This window comes from Syzygium oleosum, unplaced genomic scaffold (assembly GCF_021117445.2).
Source record: "Syzygium oleosum isolate NSW1041296 unplaced genomic scaffold, Sole_v2.1 Sole_v2.24, whole genome shotgun sequence".
In the NCBI taxonomy this organism is placed as follows: Eukaryota; Viridiplantae; Streptophyta; class Magnoliopsida; order Myrtales; family Myrtaceae; genus Syzygium; species Syzygium oleosum.
Window position 1 is genome coordinate 309,175 of NW_026607508.1, and position 15,970 is coordinate 325,144.

The 15,970-nt window shown below is 38.2% G+C and overlaps 2 protein-coding genes and 2 long non-coding RNA genes across 5 annotated transcripts in view; 3 read left to right on the forward strand and 1 right to left on the reverse strand.

The window, feature by feature from the left end:
• LOC130134852 (disease resistance protein RUN1-like) overlaps positions 1-2,841 on the forward strand; it is a 39,978-nt gene extending 37,137 nt beyond the window's left edge. The window contains exon 4 of the mRNA XM_056302593.1: positions 2,370-2,841. Coding sequence (XP_056158568.1) covers positions 2,370-2,750 — 381 coding nt within the window. The 3' untranslated portion in view covers positions 2,751-2,841. The remainder of the gene's footprint in view (positions 1-2,369) is intronic.
• LOC115691156 (tRNA-specific adenosine deaminase TAD2-like) overlaps positions 1-10,283 on the forward strand; it is an 83,920-nt gene extending 73,637 nt beyond the window's left edge. For both annotated transcript variants that reach the window (XM_056302595.1, XM_056302594.1), the window contains exons 6-8: positions 6,802-6,898; positions 9,004-9,101; positions 9,925-10,283. In XM_056302595.1, the coding sequence (XP_056158570.1) occupies positions 6,802-6,898; positions 9,004-9,101; positions 9,925-10,019 (290 nt within the window). In that variant the 3' untranslated portion in view covers positions 10,020-10,283. The remainder of the gene's footprint in view (positions 1-6,801; positions 6,899-9,003; positions 9,102-9,924) is intronic.
• LOC130134854 (uncharacterized) overlaps positions 1-15,970 on the reverse strand; it is a 65,119-nt gene that overhangs the window by 48,898 nt on the left and 251 nt on the right. The gene's annotated exons all lie outside the window — the stretch shown is intronic.
• Positions 3,613-5,535, forward strand: LOC115691159 (uncharacterized). Its single transcript, XR_008814344.1, has 3 exons — positions 3,613-3,691; positions 5,145-5,182; positions 5,320-5,535. It is a non-coding gene; the product is annotated as an uncharacterized LOC115691159 (long non-coding RNA).

Here is a 15,970-nt window from a genome sequence, read left to right on the forward strand (position 1 = left end):
GTGCCTAACCTGCAGGGCCAAGGTAAGTTTTGGATTTGGGCCCGAGGGCCTAAGTCATTCATAATCCGGGTTGTGTGCTGTTTAGTACTCGTCAGGAGGTGCATATTAGCCTAGCTTAGGTTTAGGGAACCTACTCGCTGAGATTTATTCTCACTGTTGCTTAAACCAATCCTTTCAGACCCCCGGCCTTGAGATGTCCGCAGTGCCTACTCGTTTTGGGATCCCTTACCGGATAGACCGAGAGGAGACGGTGTACCCCGCAGGGAACGTGGATTTTTGGGTTAGATATCTTTCTATAGTTTGGGTCGATGCGGGCGAGGAGCTTGACCAGGCCCATAGATATATAGCATGGTGTATCAGGGACCAGGTAGGGACTTACGGGCCTTTTCGATCTTTTGAGGTTCCGCTCAGCGATTCAAGGGATGTTGACTCTCAATGTCCGGACGGGGACTTGGCGAGCCCTGACCGTGCACCGGAGGATGGGGATTCAGACCCGGAGCTGATGGATTCGGAGGGTGAGGAACCAGAGCCCATGGAGCAGGACATGGAGCAGGAGGACGAGGCTGAGCCGATGGATTCCGAGGAGGAGTCAGCTGGGGTCGAGTTCGAGCAGGATTCCCTAGACTCTGAGGTTGAGCTGTCTGATAGCTCTTCTGAGTCATCGGGATCCGACTCAGACTGGATTCCGTAGGTCTAGCCTTAGCCCTAGATAGATCGGGCCAGTACCTTTTTGACCGGAGCCCCTTCTAATTTTAGTAACCCTAACCGCCCGGGCCACTTACCCCTTTTAGTTAGTAGTGGCCATTGACCCGCTTTTGATTTTTGATGTTCATGCTGTATATGAATAGTGTATATGTTCTTCCTATCAATGCAAGTGTATATTTGTTATTGTCGATTGTGGTGCGGCTATCCTTGGTTATGCAATTTTAAATTGTTCGGGTGTTTAGTTATTTCTGCTGTGCTTTGTTCTCTGTCGATTTGGGCGTTGGGTCGGCGACGCGTCCTGGGACGTCGCACATGAATTGACCGTGGTAGGGATGTGGCGTGCCGTAGGGTGCGGGGCGTGACATTACGCTCCTTGGGCATCACGTAGTAGCTAATTTTCTTCCACGTGTCTCTTTATTTCTTCCTTGATCTTCACGCCCACAGTCATATCTTTACCTTTTGACACGTGTAAATGAATTTTCCGTCACGTATTACCATGATTCCGTGCAAAGCTAGTGATCTTGGATTCGTCGACGTCACGTGCAAAGCTCGTGATCTTGGATTCGTCGACATCACGTGCAAAGCTTGTGGTCTTGGATTTGTCGACGTCACGTGTAAAGCTCGTGATTTTGGATTCGTCGACGTCACGTACAAGGCTCGTGATCTTGAACTTGTTGATGTCACGTGCAAGGCTCGTGATTTTGAACTTGTCGACACCTCTATAACGTGTCTTATCGACAATTACCTTAGGTCTTCTTAATGCCTCTAGGCTTGACTTGCGGCCTTTTTGGATTTTCGCTATGTGGGCCGTACTTTATATCTTTTGTAACTTGTAAACGGCCCACTTCCACCAGAAATAATTTTGGGTGTCAACAGATAGAATAGTGTGCTATGGATATATCATGTGTCGAACAATCATTGGCTCCATTTTCCTCCATCAACCTATATTTCGTTAAAGGAAATATGAAAGGGTGTTAGTTAAATGTTCTCTAGGACTAGAACTTGAAAAATTCATTTCTGAAGTTATACACAAACTTTGTCATTTACTACTTTTTTTTTACCATAAACTATTAACTAAAAATGAAATAAAGTTAGAAAACACAGCGGCATAATTAACTTACATAGCAAATTACCATATATAAAAGGTAATTTACATAAGAAATTTACTTATTATGTAGCCAAGAAAAACTTCATTAATTAATCGTTTTTAGATGGGCATTAATTGATATGGCTAGATCACATGGTAAAACATAATTTCAAATTGCTCTCTTTAAATCAGTTATCATGAGGATGGTATAACATCAAAACCAAACATTACAAAAGTTAAACTAAGAAAGAAAGATTTTGCACCATATAGTCTATAGCTTGGTGTAAATAATCAGTATTTGGCATTGATTGGATACTAGCAATACCAAAACAAGGAAAATGTTGCATATGTCATTGACTTGAATAATCAGTGTAGGTGGCTACTGTACTTTTGGGAATGATTTCTGTCACATGAGACTTGTATGTTAATGCAAGCAAGGATTATTGGATCTATACTCACTTATACACCTCCGGTTTGAAGTGGAATTCGCTAGAATTACTTACTAACTCAAATTGAATTTTCTATTTGGAAACGGATAACAAACTCGGTACTTTCTAATGCTCTATCTTTATAACAGAAGTTTCGTGGCTACCCTGGTTACTTAATTACTCTCCCAGCAGGAGAGTTGCCAGAGTGGGTCCTCCCTGTTGAAGAGGATTCCGTATCTTTTATGGCTTCAGAGGACTTGTATGACAAGTTTTTTGGATTTGCTCTTTATATCGCTCTCGGTAATGGTGAACAGACAGAGGGACACCCTTTTATGCTTCAACCACGTGTTAATGGTGATCCTCGGAGTTACCTTGTACCTTATTTCGAACGCTTTGGGTCGGAATCGGATCGTATTTGGCTTGAGTATTTTGAACCATTTGAGCTGTGGCAAGAAGTCGATTTTGGTCAAATTGATGGGAGTTATGCACAATTTAGCATAGCACTCTCGGGTAAAAAAGTGAAAAAGTAGGGATTCCGAATAATATGCAAGTCACTAGAGGACGATTTAAAGGTTATTCTCCGAGACAATCAGCTAATGGATCCAGCTTTACTCTATGAAATTGTTCTTGAATCAACAAATTTAGAAGCCGAGATTTCACTTGTGCACAAAGATAGTTCTAGCGAAGCAGATCTAAACTATACATATTTGGAATATCGTCTTAGGAGTGCTAAGGAACAAAGTCAAATAGAATTAAAGAGAAATAATCAGGTATTCCCCTCCGAGGCTTTCTTTGGGTATTATACCCAAGTATTATATATATTTTGTTTTCCTTTTTAGCGAAGGCAACCAAAAATTCTAAACTATGCTCACCATAACATATTTACCCTATACTTTTTTTTCGGGACACTAAAAATCTCAAACTTGTATTTATATGACACATTTATCCTCCATCAAAGTTCAGTTAATGTGAACCATTAAAAATTTACCTACATGGATGCCAGAAAGCAAACAATGCTAACATGGCGCCCAAGTGGTTTAAGTAAAAAAAAAAACGGTGTTATTTTGATTGAAAAATCATTTAACGGAACCTCGACGGAGGGTAAATGTGTTACATAAATAAAAGTTTAGGGTTTTTTATGTCATAAGAATAAGTTTGGGGTAAAAATGTTATGGTGGACATAGTTTTAGATTTTTGATGTCACAAAAAATAGTGTAGGGTAAATGTGTAGGCATAGTTTTGGTTTTTTTATGGCTTTTTTTTTTCTCTAAATCCTCTTTTCTCCGCCGTAGGAGGTCTTCGAGCCCCCCCGATTCCACCCGGGAGCTGTGAGTTTGACTAATTTAAGATCGCCACCTGCCTACAGAGACGATAAGTTCACCTGCATTATACGACATCATTGAGGCCGGTGAGGGAGCAAACGGACTACCGCCGCCATCCGAAGCCGTGGAAACCGATGACGTAGCTTCTGGTGAGCGATTCTCTCCTGAGGTTGGTTCTGGGCTTCATGCAGCTTGCGATGGATCAGGCAACGCTTGGCACATCGGAAGTGTATTAAGTTTATTTGTAATACTTGTGATGGATTTTGAATTCGATTCGTTTGGTTGCTACAAGTGCGTGGGAACTTGAAGAATGTGTCGTCGAATGTGTCCGAGAGACGTTGATTGAGTGTTTCTTAGTAAGTTTAGCCTGTGGATGCTTGGTAGTGAATTCACTGGCAATCGATGTTACACGCTGCGAAATCAGCAACGATCTCTAGAAGGCATAGCCTTTCTTTCTTTCTTTTGATAGGTAGCACCGCATTCAAAGAAGTAGGTGAAGTCTAGGTTTAATGGAAAAACAAGCAAGGGAGAGTGAAACAATGGGAAGTAGGGTGTACATGGGTTGGTTCAGTCCACTTTTCAGGCGAAGAACTGAGCTAATCCGGGTGCTATAGGTTGGGAATTCCCTTACCCAAAACTAGGCAATGGAGTGGACAACCATCTAGAGAGAGAGAGAGAGAGAGAGAGAGAGAGAGAGAGAGGGGGTTTGGGTGCTTATTGAATTGTGAGGAGCTTTGATCACTGGGATAGGACTCTGTCACTAAGTTTTATGAGGTGCTTGAAGAGGCAAAACCATAAGGAATGAAGAAGTGAGATGGCAGTCACCGGGAAAGGTTGCTTGGAAGTCGAGTCCTTTTACCATTTGTTTACTTTGGCAACTAGGGAGAATTGAAAAGTCAATTTACTTGGAGCTTGAGAGTAATATGAACATCGGTTGTGCCCATGGATAACTCATCAGGTGGTTATTTTCTTTTGCCCTGTGGACTGCGGATATGAAAAAGAAACAAATCACAAGAAACACGGCGTTTACTTAAGTTATTCAGTGGAATAGAGTCAAAAGCACAAGAAGCTGATTGTCGATTCTGATTTCTGAGGCCTTCGCAACAGCTTAGGATTCTCTTTTTATTTTTTATGTGCCATAGCTTTATGAAGGAAATTGATTGAGAAGCTAAAACTCCTGGATGCTTCTTGAATGTTTGAGTAAAACCTGATTAATGAAAGATAAGCTTCCGAGGTACCAATATTAAGACGTACTGGAATGAGCAACATGTAGTTTCTTAAATTAGTGGCTTTTTTGCTTTACAGTTGTTAGAGCCATATCAGTTTAAGTGTTAGTGGGATTTGCATCTGAATTACAGGATTAGTATGTATTAATAATCATTATTTGGAAGTTTGTGACCAGTGTATTATACAGGACCTGCAAGATCTTGATCATATAGCTATGGGACATGGATTCATTCAATTAGTAGCTGCATGTTGATACTAAAATAGTTCTACTGCTGGCAACTTGATGCTGATTTCCCCTTAAATTCCCTGTATGCACGTATGAGAGAAATTCTGAATCTTATGTGCTTATTTTTTTTTCTCCTTTTCTTATATAAGGCAAAGCTTGCCTTGGATAGCCTTGAAGTCCTAGTTGGGTAAGAAACTGATTTTCAGCAACCAAGTGCATGTCAGTGTTACTATATTTTATAAGTAAGTTGATTAGTATTTTCAGTCTTAATTAGTAAATGTTTTCACATTGTACTTTATTTTATAAAGTAAGTTGATTGAACAGCTGTGTGATTGTTGAGGAAGGGAACCTTATTGCGACAGGAAGAAACAGGACTAATGAGACACGGACTGTATGTCTACCATTGCTTCTCCACCCCTTTCTATAATTTTTGGCCAACAGCACTTTGTTGTTGTTCTGAATTGATACCCTCACAATTTCCACTCGTTATTGTTGATCTTTTTTGTGTTTCTGCCTTAAATATTTCTTTAATATATGATAAAATAGTATATCAAAACAAATCTGTTAAAAAGTGCAATTTTCTATGCATTGTTAGGCTGTAAATGGTCTTGTTCCCATTATTCTTTCATAAAATATGACTACAGCTAACAAATATACAGTGCTTCACGTTTCTCGTTTGCCATTGTGCTCTGTCTGAATTTCAGACCAATAACAGTCAAAGAAAAAGCTTTAATGAGGAGAGAGAGAGAGAATAGAGGAATAATATTTATTTATTTTTTGGATAGAAATAAAGCTGTTGCAAGCTGCTGAACCAGAATGTTGAGTGCTCATAGATTGTGCTGTATTGCATGCTTGAATATGTTAACGAGTACTTGACAGCGAGTTGTTATGGTGGCTTCACCTCTCTTGATTAAAATGGTATAGTGAGAGATGCAAAATTCTAAAGTTTTGGGAAGCGAGCTAAGAGACTTTGCAAAATCTCAAGTATAGGGAGGATAACTGCAATTTCACATAAAATTTGAAGAATGTAATGCTTGAGTACTAGAAATTAGATCGAATACCTAATAGTGAGGAGCAAAGAGAGTTGTCCATGCTTCACGCATAAGATCCTCTTGTAGACTCTCAGTGTTGTGGGTATTTGAAGAAAGATATGAAATTTCCAGATAAGGTGTATTGATGATTCTGTCTTAAAGACAGTGATTCTTCCAATAGGATTCATGATCTAATGTTGTTGGCTTTGACGAGAATCCTGTCCCTAGAATACAATGTATGCACTCTAATCTCCCTCACTTAGTCTGCCTAGCAAAGGATGAACACGATCAAGCCTTACAAGTATAGTCAACATGGAGCAGATATGGAAGGGGCGATTTTAAGAGGAAATAGATTTGGACTCAAACATTAAGCAACAGTAAAAATAAAAAAGCCTGAAGAAGAAAACTTTTTTCAGGAAATGCATTTTCTAAATTTATGTTGAAACTACACTAAGAGCAACTTTCTCTCTGACAAAGCTCCTAAGTTTGTTATGCTTTCTTTATTTTTCTTCTTGCGCATTCCTAGGTAACAAAACATGTGGAAATGGAAGCTCTTGATGTTCTTTTTGAACAGTGGCGGACGATTGGATTTTCGTCTGCAGAAGTAGCAGAGAAGTTTTCAGCATGATCTCTTTATGTGACACGTGAACTATGCATAATGTGAGCTGCAGCATGATCGATCATTGGTACATCTGTTGATCATACCGAAATAAAACTAAACTTTCATAAAATTTGATTATTCATAAATGATTAGATGACTCTTAGCCATTTTTAGGTATAAAGGAAGTATATTATGGCTGTGCAAATGATAAATTTGGAGGCTGTGGCTCAATACTGTCGATGCATTTGAGTAGCTTCGAGGCGTGCATTAGGTCAGTTTCTGAACTTGATTTTGTTGCTGATTCCGTATTTACTTAGCTCCCCTTTGAAATTGTGACATATGACAATTGACAACTAAAGCTTACCGGAGGTTTATGTCTTCTTATGTTGATTATTGATGGGTGTAATTTCGTTGTAATTCTGTTTGTTGTCGCACTTTGAATATTGCTACATATAACCATGAAAATAAATGGAGGTCTATGGAACTAATTTTTCACTGCAGCGAGATTCTTTGATGTCTTTAGTGATATCAAGTTTAAAACAGAAAATATAGCATCTTCAAACTATGAGGAAATAATGGTTTTTGATATGCCATGGGCAGTGTACTCGTTAAAGAAATCTCTTTTCTTGTTTATTAGTTTCAATTGTCTCTTCTTGCATACATGAGGGCATGTGCTTACTAAATTGTGGTGAATGGCATGGGTTTCTCATATGATTTTTCATCTGTCTGATGCTGCCATGATCTAACATTTCATGTTTCCTAAGCTTGTCCGGAACTCATCAATTTTTACTCAGACTTTGTTGACTTAAAAGTTAAACGTAGTGAAATAGGATCTGTCTCGTTGTGATTTGAGCAGTGCAGACAATTTCTTTTTGTTGAATTATTAGTTTTGAAAGAAGATGCTCAAGTTCCATGCCTGCGGGGGGGTGGGGGGTGGTGGGGGTTGGGAAAGCCATGAAAACTCTGACTTTTAGAGCTAGAAATTGATACTTATGCTGCTCTTAATATTATGATTATAAGTCAAAAGTATTGTGGGATACATGAACTGGCTCATTTCATGGTTCATAAGCAATGTTTTGAAGATGTAGCAAATTGAAACCCATCCTAGCCAGTATTAGTATCCAAGTCATCCGCAAATCTTCTCTCAATCAGATCACTGGTGCCAATAACTCTCTGAGAGAACTTGTCCAGCTGTATTAAAAGCCTTGAAGTATCCCCTGTTTACAGCATGTTGTTTGTTCTCCAAGGACATTAGGTTTAAGCCATAGCTATCCCAAACACACCTCTTTTAAATCTGATGCAAGAAGTATGCCAAGTTGTAGAGCCTAGTTACTGTCAAATAAATTAAATGGTACACTCCAGACATAATTTGCTTGCCTGAGAACCTGTTTCCTGGAGTACAAACATTTCTTAAAATTGATATTCTTAGGACCTAAATGTAAACTTCCTAAGTTAAGCATATTCCTTTATTGGCAAACTTGTTTTTGTGCTTAGATGGCACCTTCTTTTGCAAAGTGCTTTGTCAATTATTCTGCTAAATTATCTCTTGTGTGATATTTGGACATGTTTTGCAAATAGAATCTGTTTTGGGTTTCAAGCTGATGAGCCAGGTGAAAATGCAGAATCATCAGAAATATTGGGTGGCTTCCACAGAAATTTCATCTTTGTTTCCCCTTTCAAGTGTCTGCGTGATTTATGAATGTTTCCAAGTTTTTTCTTGTTTTTCTTGCAGTAATGTAAATTTTGGATCAACCGCACCTTAAGTATAGTTGATTCAGTGGAGCGCTATGCGTGTAGAATTTGCTCAGTAACAAAGATTAGAGTTTCAGATGCCCGGTCTTTTATTTTGGCCAATTTTCAGATGCCCTGTTTATCAAATGTAGATTTCCCCTAGACTGGATATTCTTAGCCAGATTGCCATTTGAGAAATGGGACGACATGTCCTTGGTTAAGGAAAAAGACAAAGTGCAGTATCTTTATAGCTAATCCGTTCATTAGACTTGTTGAGAGAAGTATCTTCTTGATCCTTATTGTGAAATACTAAACATATATGGTTCTTGGTCGAACAATTCTCCAATTTTAGCTCTTCAGTTGCATATATTTCAAGAGACTGATTAGACCATAAATTTTTCATGCTTTTGAGATAATTAGTACGCTTTGACAACTCATTACATACAGAAAAGATGGCCTTGAAATAATGTCTACGCAATCATAAAATAAATTTGGTTTCCTTCTCTGTTACGCTGTAACTTGAATGTCATTTCTCTTTGCCATTTTCCCCTCCTTATCCATTCATTTGCCGTTTAGACATTGTGTAGTCTATGATTTGTTTAAGGTATTATGGATAAATACTGAATGCTAATATTTGGATTTCAGCTCCAAAGCATCACAGGTCAGGTGTTACTCAGGCTTCTCGTTAGATGTGCATGCGTTGGTTCTTCCTGTTGAATCCTCCCATGGCTTTGCACAACTAGGTAAGACCTTTGGATTATGATTCTCGCTTCTCTGAACATCATGGATATCATGTATGGTGTTATGATGCAACTCTGCTGCATATTGAATGATTGGCAGTTACTTGTGCATAGAACAAGTGGGCTGCAGGGTGTGACCTTCTATAGTATAGCCTGTTAAAAGGGAATGGCACGGATTAGGGCACTGTGGCAATGTTTCTTGCCGTGGCAGTAGGATATGATGCTCATGCTAAGATTGAGTATACCTATAGCTACAGATTTCCTTGTATGATAGTAGTCAATCACAACAAGGACACTATAAAGGTCTTCAAGATGAAGTGAGACAACATCCTCGCTCTTCATTCCTGATTCTTGGTTTATTCTGATTATATTGTTCATTGTTCTTATTCCTATTAGTTAATCTCTTCATTTGACTGTAACCTAAGTCAAACTTGCAGTATAAGGTAGTTCCCATTCTTGAGGTGAACTCATCGCAAAATTACTTTTGAACTGTAGTTTTCTGACTCTTTGTATTCTACATATAAAGCGCAAATCTAGATGTGACATCATTGGTGCTGATTCTAGCATAATAAGATTCTTTCCCGTTTGTGTGTGATGACAGAAACAGTTAATTATTTTGTCTTAAGATCGTACAAAATTTAATAACACAGTGTGTTCAGGCATCCCTTTAAGTATAGAGACCCGTGTCAATATAATTGATGATGATTCGCATTCTTTTTCATGGTAAGAGGATGTAGTTAGACATCTAGCATCCCAGAAGTGTCTTCAAAATCCAGTGCAATTTGACTGACAATGCATGTGCCATTTGCTGCTTTTCCAATCACAGAATTTCATCAAGGGAGCTGTGAAAGGAAGCGTGATGCTTGTCCATATCAGTTTTTGCCCGGATGGTCATGTGTTTACCGAGGGTTGCAGTTGTGATTGGAAGTCTATTTCATGCTTTAACTTGCTTATCAGATTGTTAAGATAATTTACGGCATAAACTTTGTAGGCATCACTTTTTTACTGGGTTTTTGAACTGAGTTATTCTAGGTGTGCTATTGATGTGTCTGAACTCCAGAGTTCCGGACTATATCATGTTTCATCCCTAATGATGATAAAGAGGTCAATGATTTGCATGTGTTTCGTGTAGATCTCCTGGCAAAGAATTGCAATAACTGGACTTAAGGTTCCCGGTTATACCAATTATGTCGTAAATATTTGGAATTTACAATATTGATGAGTCAATTAATGGTTTGATTGTTGTTGACTTTGCCTAGCATAGTACTGTGAGAAAGTCTCCGTGATTTGATCGATCACGTGGCGACCATGATTGGTTGAGATAGTCATGCGATGGCTCCAAAAGTACATGAAAATCTCAATGTTTTGCTTGGTCAAGGGATAATTGGCAATTGCTTCTTCTCTATCTGTGCTATTTATTGTTCAATCCTGAAGTGATCTCTTTTCTTCTGGTAAAAAAATGTCGAAATTTGTGTGTTTCTTTAAGCTAGTAATGATTATGTTATTATCATGTCTAGTAAAACATAGAAAATACCAAACTAGTTGTCCGAAAGACCGTAGTCTAAAATGAACAGGAAGATGGTGATTTTGAACCATAATCCATTAGAACTTTTTATAAATGTGGGGCTTCTTTTCTATGTTGAATATCAATTCTACTCTGTTAATTTCATGTCGTGATATGATCTAGGTCGTGGGAATTGCGATCAGAAGTTTCAGAAATTTTTTGAATAAATTACCATGCGACCGAGTAGACAATTTTCAAATTGGATGTCAACTTCTGTTCATATGTCCAAATTGGCTTCATTTTCGTATTACCCACAGCAATGTCGGTCATTTTGCACCTTTAATTTCGTATTTCTGTTCCCATGTCCAAAATTCCTCGTAATTTTGCTAGTGTTAATGGAAGAAATACCTCATAATTGGACCGTCATTATGCATGAATAACTTTCGTGATTGTATTTTCTGATCTTAATGATGGTTTAATTGAGTGCAAATTCGAGTTAGTATGCATTTATACGAGGATGTATTTGACTGGCTTTTCAGTTATAGATCTATCTCTCAATAAATCAGAGACTCTATTTCGAATTAAATAATTTAATCAGGATGATTTTCAATGATTAATATTTAAGAAAATCAAAATAGAGCTTAATTAAAGCTCCAAAAGTGTCGAATTTGCTGTGTTTGAACGCCGGGTCTTCAACGGGTCACGATTGGGTAGCAAATTGCGTCAAGCGACCCGGACAGAGGTTGGAGAAGACTGTACGCACGCGCAACTGAAAGGTACCAGGGCCCATAGGGAAAATACCATTTCATTTTTATTTTACTCGAGAATTGCGAGTAAAGTGAACCCATATAGAGTGCATATTAGTCATTAATAAGTTCAAGAAAATAACAGTTCAAGTCAAAATTTTGCAGATTTTGTTCTTGATTCTTTATAATAACCTAAATACGTATTGGGAAAAGAGAATACTTGATGACGGCTAAAATTATGTCAAATCTTAAGATTTAATTTTTAGCTAGAACTTTTCCACTATAATTAATGTTGGCTTCGTCCATATTAAATTTTTCTAAAGATATAACTAAACAATATATATTTTGCATAAAAGGTGCACATATAGTGTTAATTAGAAATAACAATTTCTTAAATGAAAAATAATACGAAAAAAGAGATAGTACAATGTCAGTATATATAAGTTGAGATGACATTATGTCATCAGTTTACATCTTTGCCCACTGGATACGACAGTTGGGATCTACCTCAAGCAAACATACTGGGATTTTGATAGAAACTTCATATGAAAAAAAAGTTTGACCATCAAACTAAAGATGACATTAGTCTCTATATAGTAGTGATTTATAATTTTATTTTTTTCTATATATGTACAGTATACACAAATTTGGGGAGGATATATAAGCCAGATTGATGAAGTTTTATTAAAGTGCACCGAAATTCTACAAGCCCGTCAATTATAATCATGTGTTAATTTTTAAGAGGAAATTAAAGTTTTTGGATCTTGTTACTTGTTGGTAGATTCATGTAAACTTTAAAATGGAATATGAGTTCTTTTAAATATAAGCTTCATAGAAATGTTCCATCTAGGACCTTCATTTTTTCCATTTTGATAAAAGTTGTTTTTCGCATAAACAGATGGTGTCTACTTTGTAAAACATATACATGTTTGTTTTCTCTAAAAATGAATTCATAAGTTGAAACCAGCAGTTCTTGATATCGACAAATTATACGCCGGTAGTAGCCCGTTACTTAGCAAGCTCAAGTGTTATTATTTGCTTTTTAATTGAAATTGCCCTAAATCACGTAACGGGGGAGGATTTTCTCAAGGTTTGTCACCTTCCCTCACCGTTTTTGTCCTTGCTCTCTTACCAATTTGTTTATCGTGTTGAAGGAGGATGCAAGAGAGTAAAACCATATGAAATATAAGGACACAACATTGACCTAAGAGCTAGAAGAAGACAACCTACACAACATTAACCTAAGAGCTAGAAGAAGACAACCTCGAAAGTAATCACCGTTGAGTTAAACTAGCTCAATTTCTTCCTAACATAATACTAGGTTGTGGGGACATATAACCCGATGGTTCTCAAAACCTCATTGTTATCTCCAAATTGAAAACTGGTGGAAATTGTTGGAGCACTTAATGAAGCTGAGAATGTCTCTAGTTCCATCTTAGCTTTGTCATTGTCCACCGGCTCATCCGGTGGGTAAATAAGCGAATTCGGAGCCATTTGAAGTTTATTAATATCTCCTTCAAGCATTTCTAGAAGGCCGATGGTCAGGGTTTAACTCTATACACCAAAGTGTAACTACTGTCATCATTTTTTATCACCCTCTTTTCCTCTACTACGACTTACTTCCCTTTTAGCTCAATTTCCTTCGTTGACTTGGTCGTATACCCACAATGAAAAATAAATTTGGTTTGAGTGTTCCATATTGGCATTTACATTCTTCCTTCTACCTGCCATTTTCATGAGCAACATCCCAAAGCAATAGAGGTTAGATATATAAGATACACCACCAATTATTTGTAGAATAACTCGACCGCCATATATCACAAGGTTCCTCTTGCAGCAATTAATGAGACTATGCTATTATCAATGGGATAAAGTTTCGCGAGTCCAAAGTCATACACTTTCAGAGTGAAATCTTGTCTAAAAGAATGATGTGAGGCTTGATATCAAAGTATAGTATTTGCATGTCACACCCCAAATGTAAGTATTCAATCCCACTTGCCACCCCAAGAGTGTTCTTATATATTTTCATGTAAACAAGAAACTTATGATGTCCTTATCCAAGGATCCATTTGACATGAGATCATATACGAGAGCCTGTTTCGAGCCTTCAAAGCAAAAACTGATGAGTTACACTATATTAACATGGTGAATTCTTTCAATAGTAGCCACTTCACTGATACATCTTGGCCATGGGCCTTTGACTGCTTTAAAATCTTTATGGCCACTTCACTTCTAAGCATTCCTTTTTACATGGAACCATACCCCCCTTCACACCTAGTTTGTGCTTAAAATTTTTAGTGATCTTCTTAATATTTGAGTAATACCTTGTGGGCAAAAAGTTGTGATGAGCTTGCCAAAATTCTTAAATGTTCTTGTCCATGGCTAAGTACCTTCTTCAGTACTTGTAAATTAGATATATCAAGACAAATGGTGTTTCGATTACAAACTTCTCTACACAAAAAAGCACTGAAGAAAATTTTGATAGGTTAGAATTTTTTTTTCAAAATTTTTGTAAGAATAAATCATTGCAGCTTTCCTAATAGTATTGTAAAATCCCAAGTAGTCAAAAAGTGCAACATCATCTAGGATACTTGTGGAAAAAATGAAAGATGTGAAAAGGAATTAAAGGAAAAGAAGAATGAAAAACAAAAACTCACGAGGAAACGAGTGGTAGCAATCTACTTTGTACATGAATTGTCCAAAAGAAGATGAGAAGTTGGATGCATGCATTTGCAAATAAATGGAAATAATAAGCTTCGTTTTAACTCCTTTTGAATTATTATTAAAGTGACTAATTAAGGAACTAATTAAGAATTCTAAATTCTATGCCAACAAAAAAACTAGTGACGTGGCTGCCCACACAATAGTCCTTTTTTTTTCATTGGGAGTTCTAGCCCTTCTTTGGAAAGGAGATACAATCTAGGCACATGTATGTCTACAGCTTATGATGGATCTGTTTTGGGATGATTTCAAATGTCATTTTTATTTTATTTTATCGGGAATCTTGCAACTCATAGAATTTAATTTTCATATGTAATGCCAAGCTCCCAAAACCTTTCAAAACACACAAATGTTGACGTGCACTAACGTGAATATTTTGTCATTATTTTCATGGATTTCAAATATTTCTGTAATTTTTGAGTTTTGAAGAGAAAGTATCAAGTGAAAGTGTGTGCAGAATCACGAAAAATTGCGGTTAATTATCATTGCCAACCGATGCTTACCGCCCTCGTAGTATCAGGATCCGCAAACCTGACCTCCATAGATCCTACTGAAATCATAGGAGGAATAGTGTCACGCCCCAAACCCCGACGGGCTCGCGATACCCCTCCGAAGGTCGTATTGAACGCGACGTCCCAGGACGCGTCGCCGACCAAAACGAACTACGCAAGAGGAAGCGAAATAAAACAATCCAGACAACTAACATGATGACAAAAGGATAGCACGAAACAAATAATTACATAACATCATAAAGCAGTTACTATTACAAAACGATAACCCAGGCAACCAATTTGAAACCACGATTTTCAAAAGGGGGCGGTGGTTGACAAGTTTATCTCCTCTACAAAAAGGTACTCAAAAGACAGGGTAATTTGATCAATCCCTGTGGTACTCTGGCGGCATCTCCGAATCGATCACGGTCGCGGATCTGAAAATGGTTATATAATAACCGTGAGAACGAGTCTCAATAAGCAGCACCCTAAACCCCACGTAGGCCAATGCGTACCCAGACAAGTTTTTAACATGCAATCTAACCGATAATATATATATAATTCACATCAATAGACTTACCTCGCCATCCAATCACATGCCCACACTGCACATTAGTCAAATCATGATAATGAAATAATATCCCAATAATAAAACACAATCATTCGAGCGCCATCCACACTCGCACCCAACCAATCCAACCAAACATCCACACGTACCATCAATCAATCCAATCGAACATCCACACGTACTTTAAGCCAATCCAACCGATCACATTTCGCACACGTGCCCAACCAACCATCTCACGACCCGCGCCACTGCGCCTCAGGTCCATTCTCACGGCCCGTGCCAATGCACCTCAGGCTCAGCCCTCCGATCAACCCGGACTCTGTCCCTCACTGGACATCTTGCACTTTCTCACGACCCGTGTAAACATGCCTCAGGTCTGACTTTCCTTTCACGGACCACCGTCAACACGTCTCAAGTCCGTTCTCACATGCATACAAGCCACACAATTCAATCAATTCCCAATGACCGCCGTCAACACGTCCCAGGTCAAACTTTCCTTTCACGGACCACCGTCAACATGTCTCAAGTCCATTTTCACAGGCATACAAGCCACACAATTCAATCAATTTCCAATGACCGCCGTCAACACGTCCCAGGTCAAACTTTCCTTTCATGGACCACCGTCAACACGTCTCAAGTCCATTCTCACAGTCATACATGCCAGACAAATCAATTCACCATTCTCACACGTCATACTAACCAAATTCCAATCACGAGTTCACCAAAGAAGCCCACCAATCCGACATTCAAGTCGGCCACATTTAAACGTCAATATCACTCACAATCACCACAATACACAAGCCATTAAATCCATCTCAATCAGCCACTAATTATGCCACAAT